The 21,885-nt window shown below is 40.0% G+C and overlaps 1 protein-coding gene across 2 annotated transcripts in view; it reads left to right on the forward strand.

Annotated features, from left to right (window-relative positions):
• Positions 1-21,885, forward strand: part of ptprua (protein tyrosine phosphatase receptor type Ua) — a 176,233-nt gene that overhangs the window by 76,145 nt on the left and 78,203 nt on the right. For both annotated transcript variants that reach the window (XM_026300744.2, XM_026300745.2), the window contains exon 3: positions 12,061-12,332. In XM_026300744.2, coding sequence (XP_026156529.1) covers positions 12,061-12,332 — 272 coding nt within the window. The remainder of the gene's footprint in view (positions 1-12,060; positions 12,333-21,885) is intronic.

The raw sequence follows: 21,885 nt of genomic DNA on the forward strand, positions 1-21,885 counted from the left end.
ATGAGGGAAGCCAGCTACTCCTGAGCTGACTGAGCAATTTTCTAATTTATCACTGTCACTTTTGGGGTGTGTGTTAGTTATGGTACAGCAGAGCATCTATATGGCAGCCACCAGCTCTGATTGATCACCCTTCTGCAGAGTGAAGGAGAACATTCGTCGGATTGAGCTGCACCCGTGGGTGCCTGGGAGCAATGATTAAAGCAGGGACAACCCCAAAAGTGAGTGTCACTGGAGGTGCATGCTCTCAGATATTGTTCTTTGTATTTCATTCTCTTTTCACTCCCTTTTAATCTACCCACTTCCCTCATTCACTCATCGTCTCATTTTTTTCATTCTGTTCTGTTCTTTTCTCCTGTCCACTTGACTTTCCTTTCTATTTTCCTTACCTCATTCTTTTGCGTTATCCCCTCCTTTCCTTGCCACTCTTAATTGATGAACTCAAATTTTTCTATCCAAAGTTTTTAAAGTGCTTCACCGCAAAATGTTTTCATATTCAGCTAAAAAACACCAGTAGTAGTTTGGCTTTTCTGCGGTGCCAACAAAACAGAGGTGTTTCTGTTAAATCATTAAAGCAATAATTTCTAGACAGTAGTATTACTGTAACTTGAATGCCCCACACACTGAACAATAGTCCAAACGTACATCAAGTTTGTTATTAAGAAGATAATTCCAACATTTTAAAAACTCATCTCAGGGCTTGAAATACTGATGGATCAGTCGGTATCTTCTCATAGCCTTCAAAGGCTAATGGGGTTCATAATGAATGGACCATAGCCAGTAAAGTATTCTGCCTTTGATGTAATGAATAATTGCAGTTTTTAATAATTATAGAAATAAATATTGCTTGTTTTATTTGGGTTTAGATAAAAGAAAAAAAAACAGTACCTTCAAAGGGTATCCGTTAATATCTGTGTCCAATGTGAAAGCTTTACTGAGTATTTGATGCCCTGGGAGTGAGAACAGGCTAATAATTTAACAAGGAAAGAGTCTTTGAGGCATCTGTTAGCAGTTGTTTAAGTATCTATTGTTCTGCTCCGAGCCAAGGTGTGTTAGTTACAGCTACAGTGCACAGCTAATGGCCTACCAATCAGAAATCATCACATTACACTGGTCAGGGGTTTTAAGGGTACATCCATACTGAATCCCAAAAACTGCACATATTTCACTTTGACAGCTAATGGACAACACTGTCTGGAGAAGAGACAAGAAATGAAAATTTCATCAGAAGGGAGCTGCAGAGGAGGAGTTTTCTTTCCTCTGAATCAGTGTAGATTTACTCTTTAAAGGCCAAACTGAATTAACAGAGCAATTACTAAATCTTGGTGTGTTGCTTTACTTTTCTCTCCCCTCTCCTTTCTCTTCCTTCTCCTTTCTCCTCCTCCTCCTTCTCCGGTGGGTTATTGACTCTGGAAGTGGCGGCTGACAGCTGTGAATTTGTCTTCCATTAGAATGGAACATTCCCCAGGAGTGTCACTGGCTCGAATCATATGGCTGCTGTTATATCCCTTAGGCATTAGATTATTTATCTTACCAGCTGACACCTATCACCCATAGTGACTGCTCTGCAGCCCCGCTGGCATCCCGGCTGTCACCCCACTGCCGCAACCCATTTTCCCCACATTAACAACTCTGGATCCCCAGGGAGCCTGAAGTTGCACTTTCCCCAGTTTCAATGCATGGTGAGCCATCGAACTTCTCCAGCCCTGCATCCCCCTTAGGAAGTGGGATTTTTTTGCACAGCTGTGAAAGGATTAATGAAGAACATTAGAACGTGTGGCTGACGTGGAAAAACCATTTCAATTGCACCTACTCACCAGTCAATCAACAAAATAAAACAAGAAATATCTGCTGTTTGTGTACAGTTTGGGAAAGTTGATCATCCTTTCAAAAGAACAATGCCAGCAGCCCAAGTACGTTAGTTACAGTACTACTCCAGCAGAGTTCTGCATAACAAACACAACCTGACCTTGATCCACTTGCCACATAATCACACACACCACTCTCTCTCACACAGAGACACAGGTCAAGGGGCAGTTATGTATTGTTTCCCATCTCTTGTGGTTTTTCCTGCATTATCTCTCTGAGTGTCTTCAAAACCCTCTCTCCTGTCATGGATTAATTGGATTTTTGACCCAGTTCCAGTTTTCTCCCCTCCTTCTCCTTGTGCTGTTCTTGAGTGCTGTCATGAGATTGTGTAAAATGTTTGTGTATATTGGTCACCAAATGTGAGAGGATTTAGTGTGTCACTGGCTACCTCGTTTCCAGTCTGCTGGGATCCTTTGTCTCCCTGCCAGCCCCCTTGTCACTCCCCTCATAGGAGGGCAACAGCTGGCAAACAAAGCCAGGGTCCCTCTCTGAACCTTTCCAAACACACACACACACACACACACACATATTCCCCCTCTTTCCCCTCTCAATTCCAGCCTCTTGCTGCCTGTCACAGCTATAACAGCCGCAGCCACTGCTCTGGTTTTCTTGGCGTTGTGGGACCATGCTCAGAGGCTGTTGGCATTAGGCTCCTCTGTAGTGCACTGCACAGGGAGTCAGTAAAGGAGAAGAGACAAGGAATTAACTTGTCGAGATGTTTTATCTTACTTTACCTGCATGTCTGAAAACATGTGTCTCTCTCGTTATTTGTTGCTTTACATCTGACGACCTAAATCAAGGCCTAGCTCTCTAATAAAACTGATGAGAAGGCCATCTTGGGATGTCTCCTCTGCTTTTTGTGTGGCTGATCATGCATTATTGTCTAAAGATTCTTTCTGTCTGCAGTCAGTCATTCGCTCTATAGCAGGAGTGCATGACCTTGCACTGAATACGCTCTGGTCTCTTCTTTTGTGGAAAAATAATGAATGTAATTGCTGCATCTTTGTGTGGATATTTCCCTGTGGGCTGTTATCAGGATTTCTCATCTCTGCTTTCACTTGTAATTACAAACTTGGGTATGTTGCAGGTGCAGGGTCAGCTCTCACGGTCTCTGTACAAACATTTGTCTGCTCTTCTCCCATGATTTGTAGTCAGTTAGAGGTGGCTCTGCTCCCACCATTCCTAGATCCCAGGCTTAGGAGACGTGCTCATAAATGTCAAATGATTTGAGATCAGTGTGTATTCTACTTCTAACTTTAGTCAAGATGCTTATTGTGCTGATTTATTATTATTGATTTCAATTTTTTTTTTTTTTTTTGCTGGAATTTGTAATATTAAAACTTCACTCGTGCAGGATATGAATTAAGCTCCCCAGGGATTAAAACGTCTTTCAGTTGTGTCTGATAGGTCATTGGATTTTGAATGAGCAGCACCGTGTGTGCATCTGTGAAAGCCAATGAGCTCCATGTAACGCCTGCTATTTGTTTGGCCCATTTGAATCCCGCATTTAAGCTATTGGCTGGTTTCACAGCCAATTGGGTTGAGGCGTGGGTAATTTGGAATGACTCAGTCACTACATTGTGTGTGGTTCTTTAAGCCGTTAGGCTGTTGCTTTAGTCTCAAAGGGCGTTTGAGAGGCCCTTGTCAGTTAACGGTCTGCCTTTCAATGACACATTTAAAATTTAAAACACCCTGCTTATTTATTCAGCAGGGTGCCATGTGTTTTGGGGTTATTGTTATTTGAAGATCCTCAGTGAATGTTGCAGGGCAGCATTAGTATGCCCTCTACTGTCAGACTGAAACCCCCATCCATGTCCAATAACAAGCTGAGGGCTGTTTCTTTAAAAATTTAAACCACTGTCGTATTAAACATTAACCATTTGATCTAAATTAAGAGAAGATGCTTTGGTGTAAATTGGTGTATATTTGGTGTATATAACAAAAGACTTGAGGCTGTAATGGCTGCAAAGGTGCTTTAAATATAGAGTAAAGGGTCTGAATATTAAATGTGATATTTCAGTCTTTCCTTTTTTAATAAATTTACAAACATTTCTAAAATTCTGTTTTCACTTTGTCATTATGTGGCACTGAGTTTAGGTTAATGAGAAAAAATGAATTTTATATTTTTGTAGTATCAGGCTGCAACATAACAACATTGAAAAAAGTGAAAGGGGTCTGAATACTTTCTGACTACACTGTGTACTCACACATCGTTTTTGGTTGTCTGGTATGCTCTTATCATAAAGACACCCTGACCTTTCAACCTTACATGAATGAATAAGGCACTAATAGAAGCAGAAAAAGTTGTAGTAAAAAAAATGGGTGGACAAAAAAATTACCTGCATTAATTATAGTATTTCTAAAAGAATAAGAATAAAATATTTTTTTGTAATGCTGAGCTTGCTTTTGAATGTTTTTAGTTATATGGTATTCTTTGTCTGCATCTGTTCATATGACTTTTTGTTATGTTATTTTTTAATTTTGAATTCTTTGAGGTGTGTAAAGCTGACCTGGAGGCTTTTCAATGAATGAAATGTTAAAAATGAATTCTGACACTAACTCACAGCTAAAGTATCAGCAGCTTCAAACTGAAAATATTTGTATCTGTGCTTACCTCCAATGAGCCAAATTCCAATTCAAAGTCATTGCTGCTGTTGTTTCAGCACTTCCCTGCCCACATTATGCCTCGATGACAGAATGTTCCTGGGGTCAGAGCTCTGTGGCTGGGCTATGGAAGGGACAGGTGGAGTAAAGAAGTATTGGCTTTTACTGCTTGAAAGTAATGGTCACCTCTCTCTTCTAGATGCATTTTACCTTTCCATATCTGCCACTGGCTGTCACTTTAGAAGTGTAACAGATACGGCCTTATCGCAGCATGTGGAGGTATGTGGAGGCAGAAGATGGGAGTGAGAACTGCAGTGGGCCTTGTACTTCAACCTCAAACTTCCCATCCACTACTCATTGTCCCAATGAAAGAGGCAAATACAGCCAAGAAGCAGTTTTATCTTGAGAGGAGATGGGTTTAGAGAACAGAAGGTTTGTCCTTTTTTTTTTTTTTTTGTCTTTCCAAAGCAGCCCAGAAGTCGATGTCTCAGGACAGCTCTTCTGCAGGACCAACTTTTATTGATTGGTCCCTTCCACTTCTTACCTCACATTGGTCTACCTGACCACTTGTTCTTGTATTACATAATTTACCTTACACTTATAGGATGTTGTAAGTCTCCTTGTTCTTTTATCTGAACAACTCAATGTTTTAGAGATTTCAGAGTGCAGGCTGTGATGAAGACTGTGACTGCTGCACAGTTTCTATTAGCAACATATGCCTGTATGTAGAATATGTATACTTTTTCACCTTGAAAGACCACAGCTTCAGACACATCCATTAGTCATCATCAAGAAAACATTTATGTGCCATTTTAAAACATGTATAGACAATAAATTATTTAAAAGTATTTCTCCCATTACGGTACAATCACATTTATGGCTGATCTGATTATAGCCTATATCCAGTTTTCCCTCTCCTTTTAGCTCGGGTTTGTCGCCTCCTAAGGAAAATATCTGACTGTTTTCAGTATGACTGAACCAAAAGATTAAGTTGTAAGGTATAAAACTGAACAATGGACAGCATTCTTTATTTGGAGTTTAGAGTAAGATAAAGTTCAATTATCCTCAAGATAGCATGCCAAGAAAAGAGACACTTGTCATATTAAGCACTGATGTATATTCTCTAAAACTCCTGTGTTTTTAAAGGTCCTTATATAATGAAATTCCCTTCAGAGTAAACGTTTGAGGGGAGAGCTCCCTTTTACTGTACCTGTTAGTCCAGGATCTCCCTGCCTGAGACCTGATCATCTACAGAATAAATGGATGGAGCAGGCGTTGGGAAATGACAGCCTTTGTTTACTAAGTGACCAGAGAAACCTAGAATTAAATAGGTCAGAGAGAGTGAGGAATACTGGCATGAAGAGCAGAAAGCTGCAGCTCCTCAAAAGGCCTCTGGGATGGAAAGATGAAACAAACAGTAGATCACAGAAGTTAGATGAAGAGGCTGCAGGCAGGTGGTATGTATCAAAATGCAGCAGAAGGGTGGGTAGCTAAGAGTGGCATGTGGGAAAAGATTCACTCCCAGTGTTGTCACTGGGTAACAGCTAACGCACTATTGATTTCTGCCATTGAGATGATTCTCCCACATCCTGATTCCACTTCCATCCACTCATGTTTCTGTCAGCTGGCCTAGACTCTGAATTAGGACTACAGGGGTGAGGTTAAGATCAGGACTGTATTGATTTTTGGGGAACCTGCAGTCCATGCTGCAAGCAACAACAAGAAGTTTATCTTTTATTACCAATTGCTGCTTCTAGGGAGATCATGCTCTGTGTGGGTGGTCAATGAGCTTGTCAGTGAGAAAAGTTTGCCCCAAGTTTTTTCATGGCCACACGCAGCCAATTCAAATTTCTCTGCTGTCTTGTTCTTCTACTGAAACCCTGCTATTACTGTGTTTCAGCCTGGCAAGTGCAAAAATAATAAAACTGATTTTATATTTTTAGATTTATATTTCTTTCTTCTCTGTACAAATTTTATTCAGAGCTGTAGGAATGATTGCCCTTAAATGTGTGTTGTAAAATGGTGGCTGAGCTGACCTGATTTTTTAAATTGTTTAATTGTTAAATTGTTTAATTGACCCGATCTTTGGTTTGGCTTGCGTTTTAGATTTCTTCAAGCTATTCAAGGTTAGGTGGAATCAATAAATATAATAACCAGGTATTTTCTTTGAACATGAAGCACTTGAATTGGCTTGTTACCAGTCTGGCAGCAAAATATATATTTTTTCTGTGTGCTAATATTTGACAATATTTGTACAGCAATCCTGTGCATGCACGTAATTCTGCAGCATAACCAGAACAGCAGCTGAGGTATGAGTGCTGCAGAACATGTGATGCAGCATTTGTATAACCAATGAAAGTGCACGTTCTTGGCACATTTCATTTAGTATGTGATGCTAATCGTTGAGTCTTGGAAGTGTTGGTTTTAGAAACACAGTAATGATGCTGTCATTGTCTGCAGACTCCAGGTCGTCTGCTGGGCTCTTGAGTCTCACCTGGGGGATTCATTAGCTCGAGTTGTCACCTGCAGTCAGGCTCGTATTGTTTGCAGGGCGTTTAGGCTCTGTCAGTGTCGCATTCATGACCAGCTGCTGTTGGTTTGCAGAGTTCCCATTTGCACAGTGTATGCACTGTGTCACTTTGTAAATGACAAAATCTGCATTGCCTTTTGGCTCCAGTAAATAGGCCCCGGCCGCAATGTTCCTGCCAGCCAGATCACACACTACAGCCAAGGATACAAATAGACTAATCTGTGCACTCCCAATCATCTATGTTCACCGCACTTCACTTCTGTTGGACGTGCAATATGATCTGAGGTAAGTGTGGCTCTGGGTTGTAATATCAGAAGTAAGGAATAAAAGACCGAAAGCAAATGAAGATGTGAAAGATCAAATTCAGAGTCCAAATTGAAAATCTTGGATGACCTTCTCTGGATGCCCTCGAGGAAAAGGGTGAAGGAAAATAGTCTTGCTCGCTCTCACCTATTGTAGAGTCGCATTCACCATCACCAGAAGCCAGACTGTTTACTATTATTCATGGCAACTCACGGTGGAGGCGGTGACAGTGGTAGGTAGAAAAAAACGAATTAAAATGCATCAAATTTTGCTTGGCCTTTTCCTAGGCGAGATGGTGTCATTGTGTAGAATGTGGACACTTGAGTTATACAAAGCATTACTGATGGCAGTGGAGCTAACGAAAAATGACAAACAGTGATAAAATATCTCTCCCTCTTTTCTGGCTGTACTTCCCCGCCCCTCCATTCCACTTTCGGCTCCTCTCCGTTTGTGTGATAAAAGCAGGCAGACCTATGACTCAGGTTCCCACCCCACATTCTGATATGAATTCAGGGAGCCCAGGCCATCCCCTAATCTCTTAATGCATGTTCCCTCGCCCTTGGCAGGGTCATGGGAGAAATAGATGGAGCCTTATCAGCTTTAATGGATTTATGGAGAATTTCTCTGCATTGTGTGTGTGTGTGTGTGTGTGTGTGTGTGTGTGGGTGTATGTGTGTGTGTTTTTACACCAATTTCTGTGTGCAAATACAGTATGTGTCTCTGTGCCTGTGGATATCCTCAAGGATGTTGAGTAAGGTTATCACAGCCGGTAATATCTTGAATGATATCATGGATTTTTATTAAGTTTGCAATTACTGCATCAATCATGTTGACTTACTCTATGATCCTAAATTGAAAAGAGATGGTGAGTCTGTTTTGATGAATTTGTGCCAGGGTGCTGACCTTTAGGAGCTGATGTCTTGTCTTTATTGTTACACTCTTTTTTTTTTTTTTTTGTTACAAACTTTTTTTTTTCAAATAATATGCAAAAAATTATGCTACTTTATATTTAATTAATTATTAATCAGTATTTAATCAATACAATACAGCTGATCAATTAATATGAAAAGGTTGTAAAAGAAATAACAAAATTCTGCAAAGCCCCTCATTTCTACAAAGAATTTAACATCTTTAAGCTCATTGTTTTGGTTTTCCAGCTCGTGACTTTGATGTTTTGACTTTCACCACTTTAATCAAACTCCTAGAATCTGTTCTCAGCAAAAAAAAAAAAAAAAACATCCAATAAGAATAAACTTCATACCAGGCAGCAAAGTTAATGGCTAACTGGTACATAGTGGAGCATTTAGAAACATAGTTGGTGCAGCTAAATGATGACTGGGTTGAGTGAATATTACCTTTCTTCATGAAGGTAGGATTAAGTCAAGTTGCATTTTGTGTAGAGCAAGTGCTAAATCTACAAACTGCGGTTGCCATAAGGCTGATGTCAGCATGAGCAAGGACAGAAATATTGGCTTACATTACATTTAATAAGTAAAAGAGGGTTTTTGATTTACAATCTTTATATACAAAAAGCAATTTACTGTTTTGTTTTTCACTCATTTAACCACTAGGCAGATTTCATTGAATCAACCTAGACTGAAGTTTTCAATAACAATGCTACGTGTCTTTATTTGGTTCACCTAATAGGCTAAGTTGAATATAATATGAAAAACAGTATTGCAAAACAGCGTACAGTAGCTGAGGCTATTTCTTTAATGTCTTCCCCTTGCACTTCCCAGTGCAGTCCTGTCATAAGGACAGTTGGAGACTTGCCCTTCAACAATAAGGGGGTCCAGCTCTCATACTGAAGAAAAAGCAATTTAGCCACAGAGCTCCCCCGAGAACTCACACATCAAAGCAGCAGTGGGGGTGGGGAGGGAGGAGGCAAGGGCTAAGCCACAGCCTGTCCAGCTTCGCCCGCAAGCAGGTGAGGAAGAGAAAAATATCTGTGTTGTCCAAGAATATGCCGAGATCTCAAAGGACAGCAGCTGCTTGTTATCACAGGATATTTCTGGCAGCTTGACGTCTCATCCTTGCTTTTAGGCCAGGAAAGATGAAGCTGAGGGAAGGAATAGGCAGTGGTCAAAGAGGATTAGTGACATGCATTTTAAATCTCTTTATATTCAGGCTGTCTGTGGATCTGACTTGGCTTTTGCCCTGTTTCCTTTCTTATTTCTTTAAAGACTCAATAGTACCTCTGTACTGTAATTCTGAATGAAGAGACAGCACAGCACCCTGCAGCCTAGATATTAAAGCACAACCTCTGGTCACTTGCTTTTGAAAACCAACAGTATCACAGGTGAGACTTAAAGAATCACTTGATAACACAGACATTGATTTGTTCATTTCACATTTCCCTTCTACTACTTAAATACCTGTCCTTAGACAAAGATTTTTATTTTTTTTCCTTCATAGTGAAGAGCCGTTCAGCAGTGTATGCTCTAAGATCTAAAATAATAGTTACATTATTTAATGTTTTTTTTATTTTTGATAAAAATTAGTTCTCACATCACCTGTTGGGAATGAAAGACCTTCACTGGTATTCTTCTCTCATGCGTGCTTTTGCCCTTACTTGAATTTAGCAGATGGTGAATCACTGTATATAAATTACTGCAATTTATGTTTTTCTAAGAACATTTTGGATGTAAAGGAGCTGATTAAGGCAAAAGATTAGGCAAAGAAATTGAGGTGAAAAAATTAGGTAGATGAAGGGGAAAGGAGGAAAAGAAAGTGAGATGACAGAGAAGGAGAAATGATGGCCACTTCTCACTCTAGGGAAGGTCAGCAGGACTTGGCTGAGCATCTGCTTTTGGGCCTGGAAACTGTGTGTGTGTGTGTGTGTTTGTGTGTGCTGATAAGTGTCCTGCATGTCAGTGTGCAAGTATCACAGCCATATCTCTGGTTTAAGCATTCCCTCGGTTGCCATTATGGCCTAATAACCATGTCAGTATGATTAATGGCAGGAGGCAGGACTCTGATTGCACTCTCGCTCAACTACAGTTTCTAGGCAGTTACATTACCCACAATCCTGCTGTCTGTGCTCATCCGCTCTGGGCCATCGCAAGCAGTGGCATCCACCACAACACACTTAATGTTAAGGTTATATGTGTAATTAGCATGCGTTTACCCCCTTGTTGGCAGTAACAAAGAGTTGATCCAATGATGATTACTGTGAGATTAGAAGTCAGGGAGGAAGCTAGGTGATCCCCAAGGCCATATTAACCAGCTCAAAGTAATAATCACAGACAGCTAACTGCTGGTATTTCTGTCTCCTTGTGTTTGTCTTCATCACTGTTCAGTGTTTGTTCTTTGAAAGTTGGCGATTTATGATTATGTGATTACATCTTCATTACACAGTGTATCCCACCTCTCACCCAGCACCAGCTTGGATTGGCCCCAGTCCCCTCAAACGACCCTCTACAGGATAAGCTGTACAGACAATGGATAGATGGTGTAACACACTTTACTAAACACTGCTATTTTTAATACCTAAATTATGAATGAAAACAAAAAAACTAGATGAAAATAAAACACATCAGGCAGCTTTTATAGAGTTTATGGTAGTGACACTTGCCCTGCAGGATCTAGGATTTCTTCATATGCTTTGATGTAACAAACAAGTAAAACCATAATTATTGGCATTACTGATTCACTCGTTTATTCTTTGCTCATAATCATTAAGATTTTTTGGTGTAATTGGTGGAATTATTGTGACAGACAAGCAAGGTAACAAAGTCTTTTTTCCCTGTTCATTTTTTCCCTTCAAATTGAGGTTCATGCTGTTTTGAAGGCTGCAGTCAAAGACAACCCTTAGCCCTGAAAGACCCAGCAGTGACTCTGTGAACCGCCGTCCAAACTGAAAGCTCAATCTGACGCTCAGCGCTACAGCACTGAACAAAGCAGATCTGAGGCAGTGCTGCAAAACTGATAGAAGCCCTGTGAAAGCAGGAAGCAGGCAGAAGCAGACAGACCAAATACAGACAAATAGCCAGAGAGGATTGCACAGATATTCTGGGTAACAACCTTGCACCTGTCAACTTTGGCTCTCAGGCTTCTGCTGGGTTTAAAAATAAAGAAAGCAGACGGTCTTCAATGGCTGAAAACTAACATGACATATCTATCCTGGACTGAGGTGTTAGGGGAAAGCCAGAGTTGGGTCTTGTTATTTTTTTATATTCCAGGTCACTCAGCTCTGCATGCGACTTAAAAATGCTAAAATTATTAGGAATAAACTTTCAAATATCATTATTTATTGAAGACACCTCTGTCTGTGAGAGTCTGCCAATAACAATTCATCCATCATCTATACCCGCTTATTCCTAACCAGAGTCACAGGGATCTGCTGGAGCCTATCCCAGCTCTCTCTGGGTGAAAGGCAGGGGTACACCCTGGACAGGTCACCAGTCCATCACAGGGCCACATAGAGACAAACAACCTCACACACTCACACTCACTCCTATGGGCAATTTAGAGTCACCAATCAACCTGACATACATGTTTTTGGACTGTGGGAGGAAACCAGAGTACCTGGAGAAAACCCACACAAGCACAGGGAGAATATGTAAACTCCACACAGAAAGGCCCCTGATGGGTTTCAAACCAGGAACCTTCTTGCTGTGAGGCAACAGTGCTAACCACTAACCCATGGTGCTGCCCACCAATAACAGTTTAACGGAAAATAAGTAGTGTTTGAATTGGCACTTGAAAAACTACATATAGTTCTCTAATATGTCCTTTTTTGGTGTCTTCTCCTGCAGGGTCCTTTATGATGGTTAATTCCTCCCAACATTTTGGAGGCCAGCGGGCTCAGCTGCTCCTGCTCCCACTCAGCGAGAACGACACCCACTGCATCCAGTTTAGCTACTTTCTCTACAGCCGTGATGGCCACAGCCCTGGGGATCTGCAGGTCTACATCCGGGTGAACGGGGGCCCCAAGGGTAGTGCTGTATGGAATATCTCAGGCTCCCAGGGCCGCCAGTGGCACCAAGTGGAGCTCGCCGTCAGCACTTTCTGGCCCAGTGAATACCAGGTAAGAGTCTGGGGGCAAATACATGAAGGCATCACTAATTGTTCCATTCAAGACAGACATGGAAGTATTTATGTTTTCAGATGAGGAAATCACACAGGGAATAACACTGGTAACAGTGAATATGGCAATGAGGTATATGGCAACAACACATACAGTAATTTTAGAGGATCTAGCAAGGAACAAAGAAGGTATACACAGACTAACTAATTGGACCCAGGTGGAAACAGAGAAAATGGGAAACACTGAGGAGGAACACAAACTAAGACGAACACAGGAAATTATACCAAAATAAAAGTCCCCAACAGGAAGTCCATGACACCAAAGGGATTCAAACTCAGAACCAAGTCTCTGTGAGGTAATGCTAAGAGGTAGTGTTAATCACCTCTCTGCAGTGCCACTCCCACCATGGTAATTAAACCACAGCCACACAGTCTTGTTGAAGCAAATTCTAGTGTTTAGTGTTAAAACACTTAATATAAAACACTTAGGACTAAATAAAAAGTAATCAAAGTTAATATTAAAAAACATTCGTAAATATTTCTCTACAACATTAAAAATGTACGTTTTACATTAGGGTTCTGGGGGTTTTAAAGCAGTAATCTGAGAATTCTTCCATTGCACTGATTTCTTCCATAAACAGGTTATACAGTTGTAAGTTGCATCCACCAAAACAGCACAAATTTCATATAAACTTTTATTACATGGAAGAAAAGCACTTAGCTCTAACTCATTTTAATTATCCAATGGTATTTTTCTTTTAGATAGGATATAAATTTGACATAAGTACAGGCATATTGGAGTCATTTTTAGTTAACTACAGCTTTTACCCCCTGAGGATCAGTTTACTCCCCAGAGAGTACTACTTAGTCTGTTAAAACAGTTATCTTCTCTTCCCCTGGAGGGAGTTTTCTAGTGTGATCTAATCAGGGTTATCATCGATTGCTTGGGATTATGCTTGAAAGACATATGTGTCCCCCATGCAGGCAATAGCTAGGGAAAGATACTATAGCTTGAGCCATAGGAACTAAATTCTATCTACTGCTTTGGTTTTGACCAACTTATTTTTTAATTTGTCTCTGATTAGTCCACTGTAAGAGGTGGTCATGGTTTATACAAATCCACACAAAATTGTATTTACAATTTGTGAACTAAGTGAATCAAAATGCTATACTACAACTATACATGATGTTAGCATATCTAATTTCCCCTGCGGACTATAACATTATGATTTAATTTGTCAATGCCTTTCCAGGATTTCACCCTTTCATTTTTCTTTTCTCCTTTTTCTTCCTCATTTTTAGACTAAATTCAACTGGATATCATTTCAAAAGTTAAATATACTGTAGCTCCACCTGTGATGTAATAATATTAATATAAGTACAATCCGATGATTTCAAACTGTTATAGAGTAAAGTTATTTAGTTGCTCTCTCAAGCTTAACCAAGAATTTGAATTAGAATTTTCAACTCTCTTGAAAAACTGTTTTTGTAATATCAGGATGTTGATTTCAGCCACATTGTGCAGTCCTCCATTAAAAACTTGGGGCGCTGCTTAGCAAGGTAGTAAACCACCAGCTGTGGCAGCTCTATGTCCTCCCTGTCATTAAAACCCCACGCAAGGATTAGCAAATTGCAGCTGTGTCATATATCACAGTTGGTCAATATGTGTATAATTACAGAGGGTGTTTGTTTGCATAGTGTAGTTATTTATTGGTCATTTTACCTGCATGCTGCAGAGCAATCAATTGCTCCATTTGATGCCTGTATTGCCGGTGCTGCATTATTAGCACTGTTGTGTAGCTTGTAAGATCCTGATGACTGGATGCTGCCCTGCCTCATCTCGTTACGGACAATAATTTATTCCCTAATGCTCTTTTTCTTCCCACCAAGCGCTGCTGCCTTCCACACACACCACCCTATCCCAAAACAGGCATTAATGACAAACCAGCGACTGGTGTAAAGGATTGTGGGAGTGTGGGTCTGCTGAACAGTCAATTGACCTCAATTCCATGCGACCCTCTGTGCACGGGAGTGGGCAGGGTGTCTACTTCTGTAACCTTGGCGCACTCTGGGCCCCATTTCAATAAATCAAGAGCCAGTTAATGAGATTAGAGGGCTGCACAGATCAATGAGGACAGCCTGCGCTTTACCATCCTCGGCTCTTCTGTCCTGAGCGACTCTTACAAACAGCCAAACTGACTTAAAGTAATGATTTTTTTCCCTTTTGTGTGCATGTTAGACGTTTGTCTGCCATGCACCACAGAGGATATAGTGGCAGGGGGAGAAGGGGCTGAGGTGTGGAATCAGACAAGTCGTCCCAGGCATGGAGTTTGCTTAATGCTGCAGTGTTTACCATTTGCACAGGCGTGCATACGCAATGTAATCTACTACTTTGGTGATGTATGTCCAAGCTGCCTGAATGATGAGATGGAGCTGTTATCTAAAGTCCTCCTGCTAGGCACATAGACACAGGACAGCTTGCCTTATTTGTCATATAAACCTGTATGATCGGCAGCAGGTAATGAAGTAGTTAAAGCTGTGATCATAAGTGAAGAGGCTGAAATATAGGCTTGAAGGAACAAAGTTTGTCTATCTGCTATGTGAAGGGCAGGAGTGAGCCCAGAGTGAGGTTTGACAAATCTTTTTAGTGTTTCCCTCTCTCCTTTTATTTGCCCCAGGAACACTCTCCCTGTCCCCTCTCCTTACCAGCTACCCTGCTATGACCGCCATGACTGGAAGTTCAGCACAGGCCCAAAGGGCTCCACTCATCCATCCAGTCTCATTGATAAAGATCACTGTCCAACACTGCCAGCAAACAGATCAGTCCCTGCAGGCTGCAGAGGAGCAGATTCACACCATTTCAGAGCGCTTGTGTGTGTATGTGTGTGTGTGTGTGTATGTGTGGAACTACTGGAGGTAGTGGTGGTTAAGAGATTACATTTTTAAAAAAGGGCTAGTGATCAGCAAGCATCAACACCCCCTCAGGAAAGACAGACTGTTACAGAGATATGTTGGACTGTGATCAGAGGTGTTTTGGTCTTGTGTCTGTCACTGCTATGAGATTTTAAAACTCAAAGCCAATATTTCTGGTTGCAAGATGTTCATTGTTGATAATGTAGTTGACTGAGCACTCTGTGTTATAAAGTACAACATTTTGTGGTCCATCTAGCATTTTAGTGATGGCATTAGATTAGATGCTTAGAGACAATAAAAGTTATGCAAATCATAACTGTTGGAACTGTATGGACTGACCATCCATGTAAAGAAATCTACCAAAGGTTAGGCATATTGGCCAACTGGTAAACAAACTGGTGAGTTAGTATTGTACTTCCTTACAGTTTAGGGGAAGAATGGCCAATGACTAAACTGTCCACTGCCAATATGTGACAGAAGAAAAGGTGAATGGTGAGGGAGCTGATCTTTATGTCTGAAATTGGATGGAATTCCCTTTTAAATGCTGCAGAGAGAGTCAAATTCAACTTAATCACCATCAGATTATCTACTCTGCTTTATGCTGCAGTATCATTTTAGGCACCAACTCTGTCACAGCATGCCCTCCTCAGTGTGTGATCCTGACGCACTGACTAGTGTGCACAGTTTTGCCATCATAGTGGTTTTGTCACTAGATGTGGTGACTTGTGAGATTTGATTCCACCAACTCAACATAGTACTCCAATAGCAGTGTTATTCTCAGATGAAAAGTGAAGAAATATCAAAAACAATGCAGCAATACCAGATATTTTCTTGTAGGTGAGTGGTTATGGCAGATGCGCCATATACAGGAGCACAAGTGGTGATGTTGGCGGTGTGGACGTGCCCATCGATCTATGTTGCAGTTCGACACCTCCCTTTTTTTCTGTCTCCCTGTTTCCTGTCTGCCTCTCTATGCTCTATTGTCAACTAAACATGCCAAAAAAGAAAAAAAAGCAAAACACCTACATTACGCACAATTCAACTACACTGCTGAGTGTTCAGTGGGTGACGTAGTTGTGTTATGCTAGTGGCCCTATCACTAGAATATCAGAGAATTCGCTAAAACTCATATTTATAGATAAACCATAACATCATCTCATAACTTCTACAGCAAGAAAGCTTCAGGTATGGTATATATGTTACTTAACATGGATACCTCATTATGTCCTGCTGCACAGTAACAGCTTTAAACTTGCATTGACTATCAGTCTGATTGGATCAGAGTGAGTCATCTGACCTGGGTTCATGACCCAGCATCCTCCAAAACACTGCTTGACTTTAGTGAACTTTCTGTTGGCAGTTGAACTTTAGCCTGTCAGGGCTTTGAAGGACAGTAGAAAAATTTGATCTGACCGGTTCACTTTCCCTGTCGACTTGGTTTTGGAAAACACAGTACTGTAGCTGTTAGAGCCGCTCACCTTTACATTTATTTTATAACACTCAAGATTCTTCTTCATTTTGTGACTGCTTTGTGCTCTTTATTTCTCTGTGTGTGTTAATTACCAATACATCTCCCAATTTAGTCTCTGACTTTTCTCTTCAATCTCTCTCTATCCTGCTCATCTACTTAACTTGCTTCATTGCTTTTTTGTATTAACTCTCTTTCTATTATTATTTTATGAAATAATATTACTGACTATACGTTTATAATGATTTTCATGAACTTATTAATACTACTAGTCTTCATCAATTTCCTATAAAAATCCCATTCACTGTATTTTATTCAGTAATTAGTATTCTACATGCTAGTTTTTGTTGGTAGTTGCATTCTGCCATTCCTGTGCTGGCTTTATATTTCCTACATGATACATGATACATGATACATTTATATTTCCTACTGCATGAGTCACAGAACAACTATATGCATGGAAGTAATTCAGTTCTCTCTCACTGATATCGACCTCACCACGTTCTGTTCATTGCAGATACTGCCTCATGCTACAAGTAGTGAAAGGGACACTAACAAAACACAAAACCTGAGAAGAATCTGTCAGAAAGAATAAGGAGAGAGCATTTATCTGTGGCCACCACATGACCTTTTTGGTGGTTGGGGTGTCTTGCAATTGCCTTTTCATTGCACCTGTTGTCCCTTTCATTTGTACCAAAGCAGGTGAAACTGGTTCACAATCACTTGTGTTTCCTAAATGGACAAATTGATATCCCTGAAGTGTTACCTCATAAGACTAATTCTATAATATGAATAATCAGAAGTTGATTACAATCACTCCAGATAGATAGATAGATAGATAGATAGATAGCAGCACTACAGTTTACCTACCTCACTATTTCTACAGCCTGTAGAGAGAAGTCATCAGGCACCCCCTTTGCCTTTTCCCTATTTTGTTGCATAACAACCTAGAATTGAAATAGATTTTGATTTGGCTTTTATGTAGTGGATCTACACAAAATAATCCAAGTTGATGAAGTTAAATGAAATTTAAAAAAAAGGTGCCAGAAGGAAGTCCCTGCTTAAAAAAAAACAACAGGAAAGAACATCTTGAGTTTGCCAAAAGGTATGTGGGAGACTCCCCAAACATCTGGAAGAAGGTGCTGTGGTCAGATGAGACTTAAACTGAACTTTTTTTTAAAGAAAACGCTATGCAAACTCAACACCTCTCATCACCTCCAGAACACCATCCACACAGTGAAACATGGTAGTGGCAGTATCATGCTGTGAGCATGTTTTTCATCAGCAGGTGCTGGAAATCTGGTCAGAATTAAAAGAGTGATGGATGCTGCAAAATACAGAGCAATCCTTGAAGAAAACCTGTTTCAGTGTGCCCAAGAGTTGAGACTGGGGAGGTTCACCTCCCAGCAGGACAATGACCCTAAACACCTTGCTAAATGAACAGTTGGTTTAGGGAGAAAGATTTACATATTTTGGAATGGCCCGGTCAAAGCCCAGACCTCAATCCAATAGAAAATTTGTGGTCTGACTGCTGCACACCAGTGGAATACATCCAACCTGAAGGAGAGGGAGCAGTTCTGCCCGAAAAACTGGGCAAAAATCCCAGTGACTAGATTAGCTAAGCTCATAGAGACATATCCAAAGAGACTTGCAGCTGTAACTGCTGCAAAAGATGGCTCTACAAAATATTAACTTTGAGGGGGTGAATAGATGCACACCAAAGTTTTCTGGGTTTTTTTTGTCTTATTTTTTGTTTGCTTCACAATAAAAAATATTTTGTGTCTCATAAGTTGTAAGCATGTTCAGCAGTCAGTCCATTTCAATTCTAGGTTGTAACAAAATAGGAAAAAGGCAAAGGAGGGTGAATACTTTTGCAAGGGGCTGTATGTTTCAAAGTTTTACTGCCACAATGTCAATGTGGATCAATAGTGTTGGCCTTCTTCTAGCTGAGGAAATCAATTAACAGAATGCTTTTGCAATTTTCGTTCAATTCAGAACTTTATCATTAGTAAACACTCACAGATAATTCTTGCAACATTGTAGTGAAAAGCTAAGAATATTAATTACTGTGCAAATCTTGTTTTTAATGCAATGCCTTTAACTGCTACCTCTCTCGATTTTATGTGTTCACTGTGAAGCCCCCTGGGTTGCAATATGGATTGTGTTACTCTACGCTATGAATTCTCCTGCACTGAACTTTATGAACCAAGCAAATGCTGCAGGAGGTGCATATTAAAATTCTTGCATGCATTTTCCATCAAATGCAACTATCTAACTGCTTTATTCTCCTTATTAACTGCCTGCAGTTGCTTTACTTGTGACAGAAATAAAGTCCTAATTTGGATTTCTTTAGCCTGCTTCCTTCATATTTCCTGTGGTCACTCACTCAATCTTCCATTCTGGGAGATGGCACCCTGCTGCTTGCAGTAAACCAAACTTGATTCACACTTCACAGATTGTACCTTTGCCTCCTTTTTGCCAGCCATTTTTGTCATAACAAAAGCCTGAGAGAGGCTGAGAGAAGGCTACAGAATAACATAATCTTGAACTGGATATTCTCAATTGGATGAATCCATCTTTTATATTGTTTGCAGAAATAGATTTTTCTGCATGCCTGCCTTTGTGTGTATAGGAAATGGGTGAAACTTTGCTATCAAATATTAAAGATGCTATCAGGCACCGTCATGACAAACAATATCAGTGTGACTTAAGCTCCCGCTTTCCGGTTTCTATCTCCTCTTCCTATGCAAAGTGCACTTCCACTAGTCTTTCCTACACCCTTTTTCTCCGTATACATCTTTTTGTAGATCATTTTTATGGTGGCCCTAAGAGCTCCTCACAGAGTCACATAAGAAAACACAAGATAAACAAACAAGAAAATGAACAGAATGTCTTCACCAATTCATGAACATATGCGCAATGCAAAACGAAAAAAGCTACAAAGAAATAAAAGACTCATCAATTTGACAATGTTGTACGTACTGAGCATAACTTAAATGTTTTGCAAAAAGACAAGACAACCACACTGAGCCTTGAGGTTGAAGCATTATCCACCACATCTGATTCTGATTCATTCATTCTGATAACAGAAAAGTTCAAAGCAACATAAGGCCATTTCTGCTGCCTAAGAAAGGACAATTACAGATAGTCCTAAGAGAAAGGCTGTGTTTTGCAACTGGTGCTATTTAATAGAATTCTGTGAGTTATGTTTTGACCCCACAGCAAACACTTGTATGAAAGAACAGTTATTACTGTATTTTGACATAATTATCATGGGAATTATGTGAAAGGTAATTTTATTGATATATATATATAACATATATATATATATATATATATATATATATATTCACCTACTTTTCAATTTATTGTAAACTAAAAACTAAACAAACCTTTTCCAGTAATTTAAAATGCTCCTGAACAGGGGGTTGTTCTTCAAAGGTAGCTGAAGAAATTAAAAATGAAACAAATATGGATTTTCTAATGCTCACTCAGATTATCCAGATATCTTGGTTCTTTGACCATACCTGAGTTATGGATTAGAAAATCTGGATTCATTCAGCCAAGATCATCCTTAGGAGCTTTTGGACCAAACAGTTCTACTCTAGTTCTAGGAACTACCCCATTGAAAAAAACACTCATGGTTCCCATTGTCCAGGCAAGTACAATAAGAAAAGATTGCTAAAACAGCATTCTAAAAACTATTTTAGTTCTCAGTTCCTACAGTTTAGACCCACAAAAAGAACAATGAATAAGTTCCTCTGGTCTGAAAGTGCCTATTAAGTAAGTGAGTACAATGTACAGTACATATAAAATATATATATATATATATATATATATATAATAAAAATTTCCCTTCTCACCCCTATGGGTGGTCCCTCACCTTTGGAGGCGTGTCCCATTTTGACCTTGGGACCTCCAGCCCATACTCGGCACAGATGTTCCTGTACACTATGCCAGCCACTTGGTTATGGTGTTCCATGTACGCTCTGCCTGCTAGCGTCTTACAACCTGCTGTTATGTGCTGGATTGTCTCAGGGGCATCTTTGCACAGCCTGCACCTGGGGTCCTGCCTGGTGTGGTAGACCCCGGCCTCTATCGATCTTGTGCTCAGGGCCTGTTCCTGTGCTGCTACGATCAGTGCCTCTGTGCTGTCTTTCAGTCCAGCTTTTTCCAGCCACTGGTAGGACTTTTTGATATCAGCCACTTCTTGTATCTGTCGGTGGTACATGCCGTGCAGGGGTTTGTTCTGCCGTGATGGTTCTCGCTCTTCTTCCTCTGCATCGGGCTTCTGTTGCCTGAGATATTCACATCGCTTGGGGCCATCTTCCTGATGTACTCATGGATCTTGGCTGTTTCATCTTGGATGGTGGCTGAAATTTTTTTTTTTAAATTTTATATACAGTATATGTACTGTCCACAATGTACAGTACATATATATATATATATATATATATATATATATATATATATTGAACCAAACAGGTTTTTCATTGGCTACATACAAATGATTCTCATCTTGTATTATTCCACTCCCAGTGCAGTGAGAATTTTCCTAGCTGGAGAGCTATGAGAAATGAAAGAGTTTAAGTTGTATTTAAAGTAACTGCAAAAACAGCAAAAATGTGGAGAGATGGATGGCAAATTGTGCAATAGGGATTGCATTGCATTTAGATCTTGTAATTTCTATTACTTTGTATATTAAAAATTAGCACAAGCACAACCGAGTATGGGACCAGTAAAAGTAAATTACAAGAATAAGAATTCTCTTATGTCCTGCTAATCTTATTATTAACATTATGGATGAATTACTTTAGGAAGAAGGCAGACAATGGAAACTATTGTTTCAGAGCCAGATGTGATTTTAGAGTATCTCGACAAACATTACCAGCAACATAAGAAATGCCACTCTTTGCTTGGCCGTAATATGAGGCAGTCCACTTAAATAAACGGTTTCCTTCCAACTAAAGTGGTACTGTTTGATTACAGTAGAAGTGAGTCGCAATGTGCATTGTCGCATTGCTATAATCGCTTCAATGTCAGTGGGTACCTCAAGTAAGAATGTCACATTCATAGCTGAATGGAATTCTTGAGCCGCATATACTATATGTTGTCAAACCAGTGAATATGTTTGGTAAAATTGCTTGTGTGTGTTTTTTATGCAATGAGCACA

Source organism: Mastacembelus armatus, chromosome 11 (genome assembly GCF_900324485.2).
Source record: "Mastacembelus armatus chromosome 11, fMasArm1.2, whole genome shotgun sequence".
Lineage (NCBI taxonomy): Eukaryota > Metazoa > Chordata > Actinopteri > Synbranchiformes > Mastacembelidae > Mastacembelus > Mastacembelus armatus.